This window comes from Xenia sp. Carnegie-2017, unplaced genomic scaffold (assembly GCF_021976095.1).
Source record: "Xenia sp. Carnegie-2017 unplaced genomic scaffold, XeniaSp_v1 HiC_scaffold_6, whole genome shotgun sequence".
NCBI classification, from domain to species: Eukaryota; Metazoa; Cnidaria; class Anthozoa; order Malacalcyonacea; family Xeniidae; genus Xenia; species Xenia sp. Carnegie-2017.
The window spans coordinates 848,518-868,634 of NW_025813526.1; the positions used below are offsets into that span (position 1 = coordinate 848,518).

At 34.2% G+C, this 20,117-nt stretch overlaps 1 protein-coding gene and 1 long non-coding RNA gene across 2 annotated transcripts in view; both read left to right on the forward strand.

Annotated features, from left to right (window-relative positions):
* The window catches only part of LOC124457361 (insulin-like growth factor 1 receptor), a 98,157-nt gene that overhangs the window by 46,538 nt on the left and 31,502 nt on the right, over positions 1 to 20,117 (forward strand). Inside the window, exon 5 of the mRNA XM_047007629.1 lies at positions 8,087 to 8,275. Within this exon, the coding sequence (XP_046863585.1) occupies positions 8,087 to 8,275 (189 nt within the window). The remainder of the gene's footprint in view (positions 1 to 8,086; positions 8,276 to 20,117) is intronic.
* Positions 104 to 1,512, forward strand: LOC124457364. Its single transcript, XR_006952543.1, has 2 exons — positions 104 to 579; positions 679 to 1,512. It is a non-coding gene; the product is annotated as an uncharacterized LOC124457364 (long non-coding RNA).

Here is a 20,117-nt window from a genome sequence, read left to right on the forward strand (position 1 = left end):
ATTTACATATTTGATATAAATTCCTTCCTTTAGTTAACGCCTTATCTCTTACATTATGCATATTGCTAATAACGTTAATAAAATCACTACACACAACAATATGGCAGCTAATAACGATCGCAATTCATTTTGACGGCAAAAAAGCAGAGCTGAGAATTTTTACTGCAGAAACATTAGCCAAAGTAAAGGATCTACGAACGCACTGGCTAGGCCTTTCTCAGCCATTTTCTAAGTGCCGCAAAAAAGTCTTTGAAACACACTGAGGACAAATCGGAAGTTGAGACCTTATGTGAAAGTTGCAGCTACCACATCCAGTGCTATCGAATTTTACGGACAAACGTAAACTCGAGAGAGCGAAAAAAAACCATTGCTAATTGTACCATTAATCGCCCAGTAGAAGAAATCGAACACGAAGCAGATGAAAGGAATCAAAACCAGCCAGTAAAAGTTGCTCGCTTGAAACGTCATTCACTTGGAGAAAAATCGATCTACTCTACTTATAAAAGCATGTCATCCAACATATTACCTGAGGTTTGCTTAACCTGTAAGCGTCCAGGACCCTTAAACATCACTGATGCGGTAAGAAAATTTTACAATTACGCGTGTTCTGTCGCCTAAAGTTATTTCATTGATTCTATTGCCACAATTATATGATAATGTCATAATCATTTTTTTCAGGTAACAAAAAAGGTAGTCAAAGCAAGAATTGTCAGGGGCTAAAACTATTGATGCTGGTGTCCTAAAACAAGCAGCAGCTTTCGGAAAGATGAAAGTGTTCTTCTTCATATTGATGGGCAGGATTGCGTCGCAATTGAAGCAAAGTATCACGGACGATGTTATTTAGCTTACACTAAATGTCTATATCAAAAACTAATAACGTTGTTGAGCCAACTTTGTATGGCAGAGTTTTTGATAAGTTTTGCGTAGAAGGGATTTAGAAAAGAATCATTCAAAACGGTGATATTTTACTGCTCAGCTATTTGTTAAAAGAGTTTATCGCTTCTGTGCATAAATTAGAAAATATTGACGTTCAGTACTGTGCACACTGTTCACTTTAGGGTGTCAAATCAACACCTTCACTGGTGCTAATTTGACACCATAAGGTGGTGTTACATGAAAAGTGTTGTTTTAACACCGATATTAATGTCGATTCAGTACAGTCAAATCTGATACAACACCACTTTTGGTGTTAAATTAAAAGTGTTGTTTTAACACCGATATTAGTGCTGACTCAGCACCGTCAAATCTGATACAACACCACTTTGGAGTTGATCGTAAACGTGTTGTAGCTGCACCAATATGAGTGTTGGGTTTTCTTATCCAGGGTGCTAAACTAATATTAAATGAGCGAAATTCGCGTAAGCGTCATTTACGAAACTATACAACAAATACTGGAAAAATTAAAAATTACTATGGCAAAAAATAGAATGAGATTGAAAATGTATCATATGAGCACGAAGTCAGAGAAGGTCAATTGTGTAAATCGTTAATCACATTTTACACAAATTCTTACAGTTTTTCTGTTCATATCATATAAAACAAATAAATTGTAAATAGAAACCACTTGCAATTATTTTGAAAGCAGACGGCATTAGCAAAATGTTATCTTTAGTTCACAATGGTTAGAGACTTAGAACTGAGTAATGTGATTCATTATTGGAAGCTATGATAATGAATATATTATTTAAATCACATGTCATATATAGCTTCCTATGATGTATCATATAACAAATACTTATCACTCTTGCACTGAAGATTGCATTTTGATATAGTGGAAATTAACGCTGTTATTTAATCTTATTTGAACTGGTTACTACTGAGATATTAAGTACAGCTCAATAGCAAACGGCAAGTGAATTTTGGTTGGGCAAGAGCTACTAATGAGGAATCGTCACTAAACGATTGCCTCAAAATGGGGCGAAATTTGATTCCACATTTATTTGATACCACATGAATAACTTTCGAGGCTTCCTCATCGGGTTTGTTTCCGATATCAAAAAGGCTTTTCATCAAATACAATAGCTCCCGAACAGAGAAGGATTCTGAAGTTTCTTTGGTTTGACGATATTGACCGATGCTAAAGGAATACAAGTTCCGACGCCTACCATTTGGTCTAACCCCAAATCCTGCAATATTATCTACTGTTATTCGTCACCACATTTCGAAATACAAGAATGTCGATCCAGAAATAGTCTCCTTATTAATCGAGTTGTTGTATGTTGACGATTTCGCTGGTGAAACTTCTAATGAGGACGAAGCTCTATACATCTGCCATGGATCTCCAAAATTAATGAACCAGGGAGGATCCAAGCATCGAAAAGGGCATTCAAACTCGCAACATGTTGAAACTGTTATCGGGAGTGATGAAGATTGACCGTTTGTTGAGGTGGGAAATGATAAAGAGTCATCATGCTAAGCATATATCAAGTATAATGGTGGAAGTCAAATCTCCTTTGCCTCATACAGAACTAGTAATTCAGTCCACATCTTCAAGAGAACTTTAAGAAAATTTTGGGAATCAGATGGGATGAGAACAGCGACGAACATTGTTATGACGTTGAAGAAATAGTGCATTATGCAAAATCTCTTTATAAAATTTCTAAACAAAACCTGCAATTAAGAAATCAGTTTTAAAGATGTCTGCAAAGATATTTAATCCAACTGACTTTCTTGCACTTTTTACTATCACTATGATGATGTTGTTTCAAAACCTCTGCTCTTCTGGCAGTAATTGGGATGATGATCGGTCGGGCAAGGCCTTATCATGTTGGATTTCATTTGTTCACGATTTAGGGGCTTTACGTGATACGAGTACTGCGTTGTTACTTCCATGGTGGATAGGATTCACCGATTCATCAAATACATGGATATTACGATGCATCAGAATTTGCTTTCGCAGCAGTTGTATATCTACGAACGGAATATAAAGCAGTGAATTTGAACAGGGGCGGATCTAGGATTTTTCAAACATCAGTCATAAAACGTCGGAGGCGCTCCGCACCTGGGGTGGTCTGAGGCATTCTCCCCTGAGAAATTTTGAATTTCAGAGACTTGAAAATGCTATTTTCAGCGTTTTAGAGCAATACAAAATGTATTTTGTGGGCATCGTTTTTGCGTAAAAACAACACATTTTGCTTACGTTTTTTTCAAAAAAAAAAATTAAGTGAACAATACTTGAATGTGTTGCCAAATATTTTGGCTCATTAGCATGTCTAGGAACGTAAAATTTATTTTACAATAATGCTATTCAAAAACAAATATAGTCTTTAAAAATTTCTACCAAGTTGTCAGGCATAGACCCCCCTAGAGACCCCCATTCAAACCTCTATGTAATGAGTTAAGTTAGAAATTTGGTACTACAAGTGACAGTTCATAGATATAGAAAAGCTCAGACTTCAAACCATGCAAGTTTATTGTAACCCTTTACCCATCTCCACATCAGTATTAGCAAATTCACCTTTTGAGAAAAAACTCAAAATTTTTTTCTGCCTAAGATTAAGCAAAAATTATCATAGTGAAAATTTGCAGTTAAGGACAGCTTAATGCCATAAATGTTTATTAGGCATTTCACTAGACTATTAACTCCTGTAAGTATATGGAAGCAATCACTAGTAGCATTGTATTTGCAAATACAAACAGAATGTAACCAACATGTCTTTAATTATATAATTACATGAATGTTAAAATTGGTTCATGTGTCATGCTTACTGGTTATGATAAATATCTTTTCATATGATCAAAGCTCGTTTAAATGTAAATCTGAAATAATTTAGTTTAGAAATTATAATGATCATCAGAAAAATTACCTAGTGATCATGAAAAATACTTTGCTGTTTTGCCAAATTTCAAGGTTTATCTGCATACATAGAAAGACATTTTTACTTTATAGAAAATGCTTTTCATACATCAATAGCCCTTTGGAATTTATGGCAAACAATCTGGTATGAGCGTAGATTAACACACCTTTACATCTCTACATGAGGTGTTCAGTTAAAAGGGGACAATATGTGACATGGGACAACATTTCATGTATGTGAAATACTCAGGTTTAATACCATTTCAGTCAAATTGTCAAAATAAAAGCTTCATGGATCAGAAGACTCAAAATCACAGGTTATAGTAAACAGCTTCTCATGTAATCAATGTTAGTTTTCTCAAATCTTAAACAATATGTAGTATAACTGTCAATGATTGAATGATCAATGATCATAAACTGAAAAGCCCCAAACATTTGTTTATGATAAAGTAAATAATAGTATGGCGCCTTATGGCTGCAGATTTTTTGTCCATTGAAATATATTTGCAGGAATGTAGGATTTCGCTGCCATATAACGGCCACGATTCCCCAAGCACTAAAGAAATCATAGCTAAAAGTCCTTCGTCAACAACAATTTTAGAAATATCAATCTGCTTACCATACGCCATATTAACATAAATCGCATCACACACTTGCATAAATTGACTTTGATATATTACATTCATGCATACACTTCACTTGTCCTTTACTTACGATTTTGGATGTAAATTTCTGCTGATAAAGCTCAAAACAATGTTGGCTTGCTTTAGAACATCAATGACTGAAATGTCGCTAGCGAGATCGTCTTTGCCAAGCATTTACAATTTATCCATAAATTTTTCGCCCTCTTGAAAAAATTCACAGTTTGGACAGCAGCATTCATGTCAAAATATGAATTTGTAAAAGATTCCCATAAATTCCATCTGATTGTAGTTTAGTTTCTATCATGCTTTAGAAAATTACGATGAAACGATCAAACATTTAATTCAGACAGTGAGCTTGACTATGTTAGTTCAGTTGGGTATCAGTCGAAATCCGTCAAACCAATCACAATAAAACAAAATTCAAATGAACCAATTGTAAGATAGCAATTGGACTCCCTTATAGGTCCGGCCACCCCTATTATCAGAAGAGACCATTCCAGACTGTCCACTGATCTGGCCATTGACAATTAAAATAAGCGTTTTTGGCGTTCATGGACTCCTTTATCCGTCGAACTAGTCAAGCCACCCCGCTTATCAGTCGGTTATTCCAGGTCAACCAAAATTCAACTAATCTGGTTACCAACGAGATATTCATTGGATTAGTCATTAGTTTTCAATAATAAATAAAGCTGGATTTTTATCACGAAGTAAATGCGATAAGAAAGTGAGAATAATTAATGAATTTTTAATAAATATGAATAGGTAATTTTTGAATTTCAAACATCAGTCGCGCGACGGATTTGACATACTCTAGATCCGCCCCTGAATTTGAAGTGAATTTAATAGCAGCCGAGAGAAGAGTTGCTTCTATCAAACGACAGACCATACCACGACTTGAATTATTTGGCCCAACTACCTTAGAAAGATTAGTCGATTTGATTGTGAAAGCGTTGACTTCAATAAAATGAACCACTGATATTATCTTATGGACGGATTTATTTACCACATGGTGTTGAATTTGATATCATAAACTGTAGAAGTCGTATATACAGAACCGCGTAAACGAAATCAGAAAGTTAACAAGTTGTTAGAAATCGAGACAGTGTCCTGGGGTAATAAACCCTGCGGACTTGCCTTCTCGTGGGTGTTCCTAATGTTTATCAAGAAATGAAGAAAGCAACCATGCTCTGTTACGTATGAGTTGAATGCTAATAAACTACTCGAAGCTGAGAGATTTTGGATCCAAAATATTCAGTCAAACGCGTTTTCTGACGGTCTTAAAAGTCTACGAGTTCAACAACTTGGTTTTTTTTCTTGATGACGAACTGGATATTCGTTGCGAAGGTCGAATTGACCACTCAACAGTATCTGATAGTGCGAAACAACCAATTTTGTCAACTCTTAAGCATACTTTTCGAAATTAGTTAAATGCCCCTGTCAAGTACATCACGAAGGAATTAGAAAACTTTCAACTGCGTTCGAGGAAATCATTTGATTTTTCGTGGTCAAGAGTGCGTCAAGGGCGTTGTGCGTAGATGTATTAAATGCAAAAAATTCGAGGTAAAGCTTTCTTAAACGCGAAGGAAGTGTGTTGGCCATCAAGTCGAGTAAGCAAAGAGCCTCCCTTTGCAAACAATGGTATTGACTTTGCAGGCCCCTTTGCACAGACTACGCTACTAACAATCAAGGAATGGATAAGGTATATATCTGTTTGTTCTATTGTGCTTCCCCTCGAGTGGTTAATCTTGAATATGTGTGTTATTTGTCTGTGCTATCGTTTCTGCAAGCTTTCCGAAGGTTTGTTTCACGAAGAGGTGTAATACTAATATCAGACAATGCCAAGATATTCAAGAGTGCCTCAAGCGATGTTGCTATTTGCTAATTTACTGAGATCAACTGACATATAACGCGAACTGGCTTCAAAGGATGTCAATTGGGAATTTATCATTGAAAAAGCACCGTGGCAAGGAGGATTTTACGAACGAATGATAGAGAGTATAGTGAGATGTTAGAAGAAAACTCTCCGTCGATCCTCCATGGATTTTGAAGTGCTTAGAACAATTTTAGTGGAAATCGAGGCTACCATTAACAATCGTCCACTTACATATATCTACGATGACCAAGAAACAATTTCGTACCCTCCGACTCCATTTCAACTAATTTACAGACAGCAACTTACTATTACTGCTATTGACCGACAATTTGATATTGTCAGTACGAATCAAACCCTTACCAGACAGGCAAAATGTCAAAAACTTTTGCTGGAGCAGTTTATTAACTGTTGAAGCAACGGGCGTGACAGTAGCATGCTACGGCTGTTAAGTCTGGCTCAGATAAACATATATCTCGTTAACCAGCAGCCAGGATGTATTCTTTGGTCCGGCATCATGGTAGATAAGTCTGCATCAATGGAAATCACGCAAAACTTTTTTCGACAGAAACTGTCCGTAAGCTTTTCCCTGCAGCGTCGTAGAAATACATTTGCATTGTTCTCCCTCTTAGGAAAAATTTATGCAAATTTTCAGTCCTTCTTTATGCTTGCATTCTCCCATAGGCGGGAGAATGCGAGCGTAGGCTGCATTTTTAAATTGCATCAACTTATGCTGTTAAATTCAAAACGATATGTTATTCAAATGACATTTGTCTTGTTAATAACTGTTTGATACCTGCTACAGATGTTTGTATCGCTAATTTAAAAATGAATTAAATGGCATGAATTTAGTTGGCCTTTTATTGAACATCCTTTTCGCTCGATTGGCATTTGATTGTTCCTAATGAAATTAGAAACGCATTATTGAGTATACAACACGCCGTATTTAATACCCGTTTTCCGTTGATGAGAGGCAAATGCTGTAATTGCAATCAATGGCGTCGCCAGGTCGATAAGTGAGGGGACGATATTCATATATTCATTATTTAATCCCTAAGAAACAATGATTATATGAATAAAATACCCTCATATATCGAGCTGGCGACGCCACTGATTGCGATAAGTTATTCTTTAATTCATAATTCAGACTCTTGATCTTTCTTTACGACGCATGAACTCCCTTTGATTGTTTAAATATTTTTGATTAGTGTTGTTACTATTTTCCTTTTACGATTTGATGTTGCTCTTTATTTCTCTCATTTTGTTTACATAAACCGACATTAATGAATAAATAGACGCTATAGGAGCTGCTAGGTTTTTCGGCAACCGACAGACAACATATAATAACCGGTGCTTGTTATGGGGTGTGATGTCCGTTTACAAAATACATTCAGGTTTTTTATAGTTTGGCAGAAAACCCAAAATGTTTGCACATGCATGGCATTCGCACTAATAAAACAAAAATCTCTTGGTACATGACTTCCACTCACGCATGTACTAGACAAACTGTTATAGTGAAAACTACTCTTTTTTATTGGGAGCAAATTTTGCACAATTTCGACATTGTTTACTTGCTGCGAAATTTTGGAGCATTTTATTCAGGCCAGTTTCAAAGATTAAAAGTAGTAGTGAGCACGATAAATACCACGATTCAGAGGTGCACAAAAAATGGGAAATCGTTGTCAAATCTATTGTACACGACTGATTTAATTGTTTTAGTAAAATTTGTTTAATCATTCTTACTGCGTGTATTTCATTTAATTTTTGGCTGTATAGCTTGTCAGAACTTGTTGCCAAATGTTCTAAAGCCTGTTGACTTCTTTGTCCAGCCAAGAAAGCGTTCAGTAGATATTATGTGGACATATAATAAAGATCCTGAAGACACTGCATTGGAATTACAATTTGAAAACCGCACTTGGAACGAATTCAATTTCAGCATTTCTAAATTTGCTGTTGATGGTTTAGGTAATGTATAATATGTATAATACATGTAAAAATCTAATTAAGTTTTATTGTTGCTCTTAAATGCTGCCTGTCGTGTTGGCTAGGAAAAGTCTTTTCTTGTATTGTTAAATGAAAATGATATTTGGCTGCATCACTTAATCAACAAAATAATTGAAAAGTCGATTTTTTTGGTGAACAAAAATAGTGCTAACTTTTTTCTGCAAATGGGTAGATTCAACGTTAGGCTAAACGAATTAAAACGGCTCATTATTTGATGAGAATTTATTCTTGGAAGTCCATAACTAATACCTTTTTTAAAGGTGTTTTTAAATAAAAAAAATTAGAATCTAAAATTTACAGAATGTTCTCTTCACTAATAAAACAGTGTAATCAGTACTGTGAGTTGTTAAGGTTCTATAAAAATAGAAAACCTTTAGAATTTTGCAATTTCGTAAACTTTTATGCAAGCTTCATAACTGCATGTTAAGGCGCTTATAAAGATTGTGTTCATTAGTCGCCATGTTAGGCGAAAATCGCATATAGTGAAAAGAAGTTATGCTAATTTCATGAGCATTGGCCCTTGTATGTACTCCCCCAACATGGCCGCTTTGACGTCACATGCAGACATTGTATTATGTGTTTAACTTCCCTATTTTTACTACCTAATTAAAAAGATTAGATTTTATGGGTTCCGTTTCTACAAATTGTCTTGAAAATCGGAAATACCATGGTCAATGGCAAAAACAATAACTTAATAGTTCTTAAAAGAACAGTTTAAAACCAGAACACTAAGCCAATAGTTCTAAAAGAACTGTTTTAAAGCGAAATAACACGACGCATTTCGGCAGATTACTTCCCAGTGTAAACGTCTGCAATGAGAATTTAAATTCGATTTTCAGATGCAATTTTATAAATGTTCACAGTCACGATTTTAAGCCAAATATTTGCACACTTTTTTATCGGTATGTTAATGAGTTGTGATAGATAGTTGAACCATTGAACTAAAATACGTGGAAGGAAAGCTGAAGGCCATGACTTGCACCCAGACACGCAAGATTACACTTAAATGCGCGTGTGTAGTGTTTCGAGATTCTCTCGCGGGGTGAGAACTGATTGAACAGCTGCTTTTTTCGACACAAAAATCACAAAATAATCGTTGTTTATTACAAAAACAGTGCGAAAAGTTACTTTTTTTCGTTTGTCGATGCATATTTGTGTTACCATTTGATAATATTGACCGATAAAATCAATTGCTTCCTTCTTGCCTTTCACTTGACTCTGATACATTCAGCCAAGATTTGTATGGCAAGCCCACATGACAAAAGTACATCAAGAAGAGTATATGCTTTATCCAGTTGTATATATGATATAGTTAAATTTTCCAATAAACAAAACGTTTATGTTAACAACCCATATACCAGCAATCGAGACGTTTGCTGGTATATGTGGTCAGCAGTTTGCTATTTTACGCGAATTAGCAAGATGGCGGCATCCTTTGACAATGAATCTCATGAAGAAATCACAGAATTTCCGTATCCATTGAAAAATTAATTTAGGCAAGACACCCCAGTCGTTATTTTCAAAAAACCACCTTGGCTTAGAGCACTGCAAAAGTAAATAAAATAGACTGCTGTTTTCCAATTTCTTCTGCAGTTTTGCTCCCACTAAATGTTCTCTATCTTAAGCCCGTTTTCCACTTCTTTATTTCGCCAGCTGCTGTCCAAATTTTTCGCGGACTTTGGCGACAGCGAAAACGGCGTACGCGAAGATATGATTTCCACTTATTACTTGTGGTTGTTTGTATTTTTGCGAATATTTACAAAAGCACAGAAAAACATGGCGGCCAGCAATAATGATATTGATCAAAATTGCCTTGTGTTATTAGCATTTAGAAAAAAAGTATGTTGACAGCGTCTACGTTTGAAGTATAGAAAGCGTTTTGTGTTCGGAAAACCTTTGCAGAACAAAAGGAGAAGGGTGAATTTCATCTTCTTATCAAAGATATGATGCTAGCTGTTCATGAATACATTTCCACCTACTTTCGAATGACCCCATCAAAGTTTGAGGAGCCCCTTTCGATGGCGGCCCTTTCATTACCAACTCGAGTATAAAGCGCGAAGCTATTGGAAATGGTGAACGTAACTTTGCGATATTTAGTCACAGGTGATGCTTAGCAAGCTAATGGGTTAAGCTACAAGATAAGTCCAACGACTGTGGGATGAATACTATGTAAAATATTTTGGAAAGTGCTTTTTTCAAAAACCTTTGTTGAAGCACCGTTTACGAGTGAGGAATGGTTATCAATATCACGAGAATTCGAATTTTCATGGAATTTTCCCAACTTCATTGGTGCCATCGATGGCAAGCACATCATTATGCCGGCCCCAGAAAGTGCTGGCTCAGAGTATTTCAAATACATAAGAGACTACAGTAATGAACTTCTTTCTGTTTGTGATGCAAGGTACAGATTTACTCTGATGGATAAAGGCTATACTGGGCGAATTAGTGTTGGAGAGCATTTGCAAACAGTATGATCAATCTGGCAATGGAAAATTACGTAATAAGTATCCCCGAAAAGGCAAGTTTAAGGGTGAAATGCCAGTTCCTTATGTGTTGGTAGGTGATGAGGATTTTCCCTTAAAATGTTATTGCTAAAGCCTACTAGGCTTGTTCTTAAAACACTAGCAAAGAGAATATTCAATTACCACCTCTTAAGGGCTAAACGAGTTTTCGAAAATGCATTTGGCATTGCAGCTTCAAGATTTCGTGTATTGTGTTGTGCTATCATTGCAAACACAGGGCTTGTAAATCAGGGCCGAAACTTGGGTATAATTATTGGGGTGGTGACGGACTATTTTGCCCGACATAAAGGGCATGGCCATAGAATTTCCTTATGAATCTTGAAAGCTTGTAAAGGTTATTTATTGGACATATATAGACAGATAAAGTTCAAAACAAAATTATACAAGTTATGAAATGGAATATAAAAATTAAATAATATTCAATACTTGGTATTTTATTTTTTTACTAGAGTCAGTAAACAGTTGTGTGAGTAAAAATTGCAAGTGCAATTGGCACCTGCATACTTTTACGATTACTCATCTTGTCAAATAAAGTTTTACGGCGCTACCCCTCTCATTTCCTCGTCACAATAATGAGTCGTGACTTCACTTATTTTTATAAAGTCTTAAAATCATGATGAATGCTAGTTCAATTTAATTGTGAGTTTCTATAAGTTTATTCGTGAGCCCATTTTTTGACAGCTTATTACGATTCCGGACTAATCAGGGTCGGGTCTAGGGTATGTCAAATCAGTCACGCGATATATGCTTATAGTTCAAAAATTTCGTTCTGTAATCGTTTGGATTTCATCGTCAAAATCTGTTTTATGTATTAAAACTTATACAAATATCACCTTTGTAAACAGATCAGTAGATAAAAACATATCTAGAATTATATTGACTGGTTGACTGACAAGCGGGATTGCTCCACTGGTTCAACCGATAACGGAGTTCAAGAACGCTTATTTAAGCCAGTCCCCATTGGTCAATAGCCAGATCAGTGGACGATCTGGAATAATCTCGACCGATAAGCGGGGTGGCCGGAACGATAAGGGAGTCCAATTGCTATTGTGTAGTTGGTTCGTTTAAGTTTTTGTCTTACTGTGATTGGTTTGACCGATTTCGACTGATAGCCAACTGAACTAACATATTCAAGCTCACTGTCTGAATTGAATGTTTGATCGTTTCATAGTAATTTTCTAAAGCATGATAGAAACTAAACTACAATCAGATGGAATTTTTGGAAATCTTTTACAAATTTATATATTGACATGAATGCTGCTGTCCAAACTGTGAATTTTTTCACATTGTTTTGACTTTTCTCAGCAGAAATTTACATCCAAAATCGTAAATAAAGGACAAGTGAAGTGTATGCATGAATGTAAATATCAAAGTCAATTTATGCAAGTGTGTGATGCGATTTATGTCAATATATTGTTTAAGATTTAAGAAAACTAACTGAGAAAACTAATTTGAGAAAGCTTTTTATTTTGACAATTTGATTGGAATGGTATTAAACCTGAGTATTTCACATACATGAAATGTTGTCCCATTTTCTAACTGAACGCCTCATGTAGAGATGTCAAGGTGTGTTCATCTACGGCTCATACCAGATTGTTTGCCATAAATTACTAAGGGCTATTGATGTATGAAAAGCATTTTCTACAAAGTAAAAATGTCTTCCTATGTATGCAGATAAACCTTGAAATTTGGCAAAACAGCAAAGTATTTATTAAACCTGAGTATTTCACTTACATGAAATGTTGTCCCATGTCACATATTGTCCCCTTTTCTAACTGAACATCTCATGTAGAGATATAAAGGTGTGTTAATCTACGGCTCATGCTAGATTGTTTGCCATAAATTACTAAGGGCTATTGATGTATGAAAAGCATTTTCTACAAAGTAAAAATGTCTTCCTATGTATGCAGATAAACCTTGAAATTTGGCAAAACAGCAAAGTATTTTTTATGATCACTAGGTAATTTTTCTGATGATCAATATAATTTCTAAACTAAATTATTTCAGATTTACATTTAAACGAGCTTTGATCATATGAAAAGATATTTATCATAACCAGTAAGCATGACACATGAACCAATTTCAACATTCATTTAATTATATTATTAAAGACATGTTGGTTACATTCTGTTTGTAATTGCAAATACAATGCTACTAGTTATTGCTATGTAGCACACCTTGCACATACTTACAAAAGATAATAGTCTAGTGAAATGCCTAATAAACATTAATGGCATTAAGCTGTCCTTAATTGCAAATTTTCACTCTGATAATTTTTACTTAATCTTTGGCAGAAAAAAATTTTGAGTTTTTTCTCAAAAGGTGAATTTGCTGGCACTGTATGTGGAGATGGGTAAAGGGTTACAATAAACCTGTATGGTTTGAAGTCTGAGCTTTTCTATATCTATGAACTGTCCCTTGTAGTACCAAATTGCTAACTAAACTCATTACATAGAGGTTTGAATGGGGGTCTCTAGGAGGGTCTATGCCTGACAACTTGGTAGAAATTTTTAAAGACAATATCTGTTTTTGAATAGCATTATTGTAAAATAAATTTTACGTTCCTAGACATGCTAATGAGCCATATATTTGGCATGATAATGAGCCTAAATATTTGGCAAAACATTCAAGTATTGTTCACTTCAATTTTTTTTGAAAAAAACGTAAGCAAAATGTGTTGTTTTTACGAAAAACGATGCCCACAAAATACATTTTGTATTGCCCTAAAAGGCTGAAAATGGCATTTCCAAGGCTCTGAAATTATGACTGATGTTTGAAAAATCCTAGATCCACCCCTGTATATACAATATAAGTTTTAAGTTTATTTAAAGAAAGCGTCTTTACGTGGCGCAGCGCGAGAATTTTGTTTTTTAATTGCAGGTGGAAAACGTTTTATTTTTAATTTCTCATGTGTTTATGTAATTGTATTTATTTCGCCAGTAAGGTTGATAATCAATTTCCTATGTTATGTTTGTAGCTACTCTTTATCGTCCATTAAATCCAGTCAGGGATATTATTAAACAATGCATACATGAGTCCATCATTCATTACTACTAAGAACAACTAACTATACGTTGGTACAATCTAGAACCCAATTCACATGACATAAACTAATCTTGGTTCAACCTTGGTTAAAATGTACCCATGTATGTATGTTTTTTGCGAACACTATCAACGCATGTTTGACCTGGGTTTAATTCATTCTACTTGTTGATATGGGTTTACTTACATTTATTTAAACACGGTAGTATCTCAACTTGGATCCTAAAATACAACTACATATAAAAATATAGAAGTTGATTTTCAGATTGTCGTGTGATAAAATAAAATTAAAAAGGATACTACATATAGGTAAAAAATAACCAAAAAAAAACAAAGTATGAACTATATAAAAATAAAATTATTAAATCTATAAAGTTTATGCATGCAATGGATATTTTCTTTTATCTTCAATGTTATTCCAAGCCTCTGCACCTCTGTATGCAAAGCTACGTTTTAAGGCATTTGTTTTTGGTTTGTCAAGTTGAGAACGTGATTGTTATTTCGTAATTTATACATTTCATTCGTACGTATTGAGAAAAACTGTCGAAGATAATCTGTAGAATTACCTTTCATTATTTGTATCATTAAATTCTCTAATTGTGCTTTTCTCCTTGCCTCTAAGGTATCCCAAGAGAGTTTAGCTCTTACAGAGTCTGAGGCAGATTTATAGCAGTCACTTGTAATTATTCGGCCAGCTTTATTTTGAAGTTTTTGTAATTTAATCTGTAAACTATTGGAGCAGTTGTTCCAAACCAAAGCACAGTAATCAAAATGTGGCAATACAAAAGCATTATACATGACTTTAAGCATGCCTTTGTCAAGTATTCTTTTGATCTACGCAGTCCGCCAATTCCCTTGGCAGCATTTTTGGCCACATTTTCAATATGATTTTTCCAAGTGATGCACTCATCCACAACTACACCAAGTGTCTTAGTGAATGAAACACGTTTAATAGCCTCAGTCCCTATCGATAAAATTGGATCAGCACTAACTTGGGACAACTTTTGTCTTATTCCAATTAACATATACTCAGTTTTTTTGACATTTAAGGTCAGTTTAATTTCTTAAAAGCCACATACGGACTTTATGTAATTCAATTTCCAAATTTTTTTGAATCTCGTTTGATGTAAAGGCACAAACTGTGAGATTTATATCATCTTCAAAAAGTGCTGGTACGGAGGAACTAAGACAATTTGGCAAATCATTAATATAAAGTAAGAAAAGAATAGGACCAAAATTTGACCCCTGTGGTACACCCTTCGTTATATTTTTACTGATTGAAATAGACATTCCTACTTTACATACTTGTCTTCCGTTACTTAGATATGAGATGAACCAGCCAAGCGTATTTTTTTTTATGCCATAAAGTTCTAGTATTTTTTATCAAGATACTATGATCTACAGTATCAAAAGCCTTCTGTAAATGTGAGAAAACTACGCCATTTATTAACCCCTTGTCCATGTTAAATAACCACTCATTTGTTGTTCTCAACAAGGAGAAACAAGTAGAATATCCTCTCCTAAAGCCCGACTGATAGTTCGATAAAATCTTGTTTTGAGAAAGGTAATGATTTAATTGGTCAAAAATAATTTTTTCAAAAATTTTGTAAACAGTAGATAGAATGCTAATGGTCTACAATTATTACACTCCTCTCTATTTCCGGATTTAAATATTGGAGAAACTCTAGCTTCTTTCCAGTCTTAAGGATATTTTCCTTCATCTAACGATAGACTAAAAATGTGTGTCAGGTATGGAGTAATAAAGATATTTTGTCTAATCCAGCACCTTTATCGCTTTTAAGTTTTGATATTTTTTGACAAACTGTTTCATCAGAAATTGTAAGAAATTGAAATTCACAATCTAACGGATTTAAGTAATCAAAGAAGTCTTTAGGACTTTCTGGAAGTTTATTTGATAATTTAGGGCCGATTTTTACGAAATATTTATTCAATTGACTAGCTATTGATTTTTCATAATAAATATTATTGCCCATTTCATCTTTGATTGTTTTAATGGTGGTAGTTTTGGAACATCGACCATTTCCACTTATGACTTGATTTATATTTTTCCACATTTCTTTTGGATTATTTTTGTTCATTTCAATATTTTCCTTACAATATTGTGATTTTGTAAGACTTAATCAACTTATTAACTTCGTTACGTTTAGCTTGATAGGCTCGGTAAAAAATTTTTCTGAGTTTGTTTTTGCGGCTTGCTTTTTCAAGTAATCACGATTGTTCATCTCACATCTAATCTGAGTTGTTAGCCAAGGAGCATAAGTGCTTCTGACTTTCCTAGTTTTTATTGGAGCATAAATGTCTGATACGTAATTAGAAATGTCTTTAAACTGTGCCCATAAAATATCAGGATCACGATGATTCCAAATAGAGTCTCTCAATAAGTAAAAAATATGGTTATTGAAATGATCAATGTTGTAATTTTTTAGATTTCTAGTTTCAACAATCTTAGGTTTTTCACGCTGCAAAGATATTTTAAGACATGCGTATACCAAACTATGATCTCTAATTCCCAAATGTAATACACCACTTTCCTTAATTTTGTCGGGGTGATTTGTTGCTATTATATCAATTAACGAGGATGTATTATTTGTAATGCGTGTAGGTTCGTGATTATTTGTTTCATTTGGAATAGGTTTAGTATATCAATGAGTTTATGAGAATGAGATTGCAATACTGTGAGAGAGAGATCGCAATTTAAATCTCTTGTAAGAATTAATTCATTGTCTTGTTCATCCAATTCATGAAAAAAGCTCTCTAAATCGTCCATAAATTTAACGTTAGAATTGGGAGGTCTATAAACCTGGGTTGAGTTAAATCCAGGTTAAACCTGGGTTTTAGTGTTCAGTATACGCAAAAAAGTAACACATGTGAGTTTGAATCTTTATTGAACCCAGTTTAGTTTATGTCGTGTGAACTTTATTTAGGAAAAAATAAATTTTTCACGGATAACAACACGGATTATTCAACATGCACAATAATGGGAATACAATTATACAAACTTTCCGGATGAAAGAATTTTATGTTGCAAAATTGGCTGCTTTTGTTGAGCTTACAAAACATTTGTTTCCCTCTGTAAAATTAATCAGAATCTCCACATATCATGTTGACACGTCATGCAATCGCCAAGTATTTCGTAGTGCTTTATCGCCAATTTTTTACGATAAATACGAATACAAAACTATACCTGATTTACTTTTAAAATTGTAGAACTTTGTAATTATGAAATTTATATCTTATGGCCAGCATGTTTATTTTTTTTACGTAGACATGTGAGATCTTGTGAATGTTTCTTCTTACCTGATTGTTTTTTTGTTTTTTTCTTGTGCGAAATTTTCGCGAAAAGTTGAAATTTTTGAGCTTTCAAAAAGACCGAAAAATATCCCAGGCGAGATATCGGCGGCGAACGAAAGGATTGCAAATTACGTTTTATTCACGATGCCGTCATCAATAGTTATCAAAACCAAAAAATTTGCAAATTCCAAAAATGTTCAGTATTGTTCGATAGACTAGTATGAAATGAGTAAAAAAAAGTATGCTAAACCGTTTACTTTCAGTCACTCGTTTATGAAGGATCAACAAACGGTTTTACCCTGATGCTGACTCAGCATTTTAATTTCTTGTCTTATACCACAGGCAGACTGCTAACTCGCCCGCTTTTATCGGCTGTCACCTAGAATGATTAATTTGTGACGTGGAAGTCGAATATGTTACAGCTGTGTTAGAAACATCTTGGGATTGAAATGTGAGAGATCTTATTTTGTTTTACAAATCAATGGTGGAAGGCCTGCATACTTGCACCTCAAAGTAAATAGAGATAATGAAGTTGTTTTACCAGACACTTTAATAAGTTTGTCAGAAGAAAAGGAACAGTTCTATAGCATTAATCCCATTACTAATAATGGCAATTATGCCATCAATCATTATTTGAAGCAGTAGAAATTCTTAAAATCTTTACATAATTCGTATGTTTTACTACAATTCCTTTCAATAGAAACTCTCTTTGAACTTGCTTTTATAAATATTTACTCCCCACCCCAATTATCGATATTGTGCAGCCACTGATTAACATATATGTCTAGTTTGAACTTTGTTGAACTAGTTTGAACCTGTCCATAGTTTTAAAAAGCTTTAACATAAATTTTAATAATGTTGAAAATGTTGTTCACAACCTAAAATAGTATTTTTTATTTAAAATGTTTGTGAACTGTTCCACAAAGTCTGGATAAAGTTTGTATGTGGTTGGCAGTTAATACTCGTCGCTGAAACTTGTGTAGGAAATAGACAAGTTATTGAGTGCAAAACATGTGATCGATGCTAGGTTTCAACAATGGTTTTCACGCTGCAAAGATATTTTAAGACATGCGTATACCAAACTATGATCTCTAATTCCCAAATGTAATACACCACTTTCCTTAATTTTGTCGGTGATTTGTTGCTATTATATCAATTAACGAGGATGTATTATTTGTAATGCGTGTAGGTTCGTGATTATTTGTTTCATTTGGAATAGGTTTAGTATATCAATGAGTTTATGAGAATGAGATTGCAATACTGTGAGAGAGAGATCGCAATTTAAATCTCTTGTAAGAATTAATTCATTGTCTTGTTCATCCAATTCATGAAAAAAGCTCTCTAAATCGTCCATAAATTTAACGTTAGAATTGGGAGGTCTATAAACCTGGGTTGAGTTAAATCCAGGTTAAACCTGGGTTTTAGTGTTCAGTATACGCAAAAAAGTAACACATGTGAGTTTGAATCTTTATTGAACCCAGTTTAGTTTATGTCGTGTGAACTTTATTTAGGAAAAAATAAATTTTTCACGGATAACAACACGGATTATTCAACATGCACAATAATGGGAATACAATTATACAAACTTTCCGGATGAAAGAATTTTATGTTGCAAAATTGGCTGCTTTTGTTGAGCTTACAAAACATTTGTTTCCCTCTGTAAAATTAATCAGAATCTCCACATATCATGTTGACACGTCATGCAATCGCCAAGTATTTCGTAGTGCTTTATCGCCAATTTTTTACGATAAATACGAATACAAAACTATACCTGATTTACTTTTAAAATTGTAGAACTTTGTAATTATGAAATTTATATCTTATGGCCAGCATGTTTATTTTTTTTACGTAGACATGTGAGATCTTGTGAATGTTTCTTCTTACCTGATTGTTTTTTTGTTTTTTTCTTGTGCGAAATTTTCGCGAAAAGTTGAAATTTTTGAGCTTTCAAAAAGACCGAAAAATATCCCAGGCGAGATATCGGCGGCGAACGAAAGGATTGCAAATTACGTTTTATTCACGATGCCGTCATCAATAGTTATCAAAACCAAAAAATTTGCAAATTCCAAAAATGTTCAGTATTGTTCGATAGACTAGTATGAAATGAGTAAAAAAGTATGCTAAACCGTTTACTTTCAGTCACTCGTTTATGAAGGATCAACAAACGGTTTTACCCTGATGCTGACTCAGCATTTTAATTTCTTGTCTTATACCACAGGCAGACTGCTAACTCGCCCGCTTTTATCGGCTGTCACCTAGAATGATTAATTTGTGACGTGGAAGTCGAATATGAGAAAGTTACAGCTGTGTTAGAAACATCTTGGGATTGAAATGTGAGAGATCTTATTTTGTTTTTACAAATCAATGGTGGAAGGCCTGCATACTTGCACACCTCAAAGTAAATAGAGATAATGAAGTTGTTTTACCAGACACTTTAATAAGTTTGTCAGAAGAAAAGGAACAGTTCTATAGCATTAATCCCATTACTAATAATGGCAATTATGCCATCAATCATTATTTGGAAGCAGTAGAAATTCTTAAAATCTTTACATAATTCGTATGTTTTAGTCCGTGACTACAATTCCTTTCAATAGAAACTTCTCTTTGAACTTGCTTTTATAAATATTTACTCCCCCACCCCAATTATCGATATTGTGCAGCCACTGATTAACATATAACATATGTCTAGTTTGAACTTTGTTGAACTAGTTTGAACCTGTCCATAGTTTTTAAAAAAAGCTTTAACATAAATTTTTAATAATGTAAATATAAAGATGAAAATGTTGTTCACAACCTAAAAAATAGTAAACGCCCAAGATTTTTTATTTAAAATGTTTGTGAACTGTTCCACAAAGTCTGGATAAAGTTTGTATGTGGTTGGCAGTTAATCATGTACGAGCAACAGGTCGTCGCTGAAACTTGTGTAG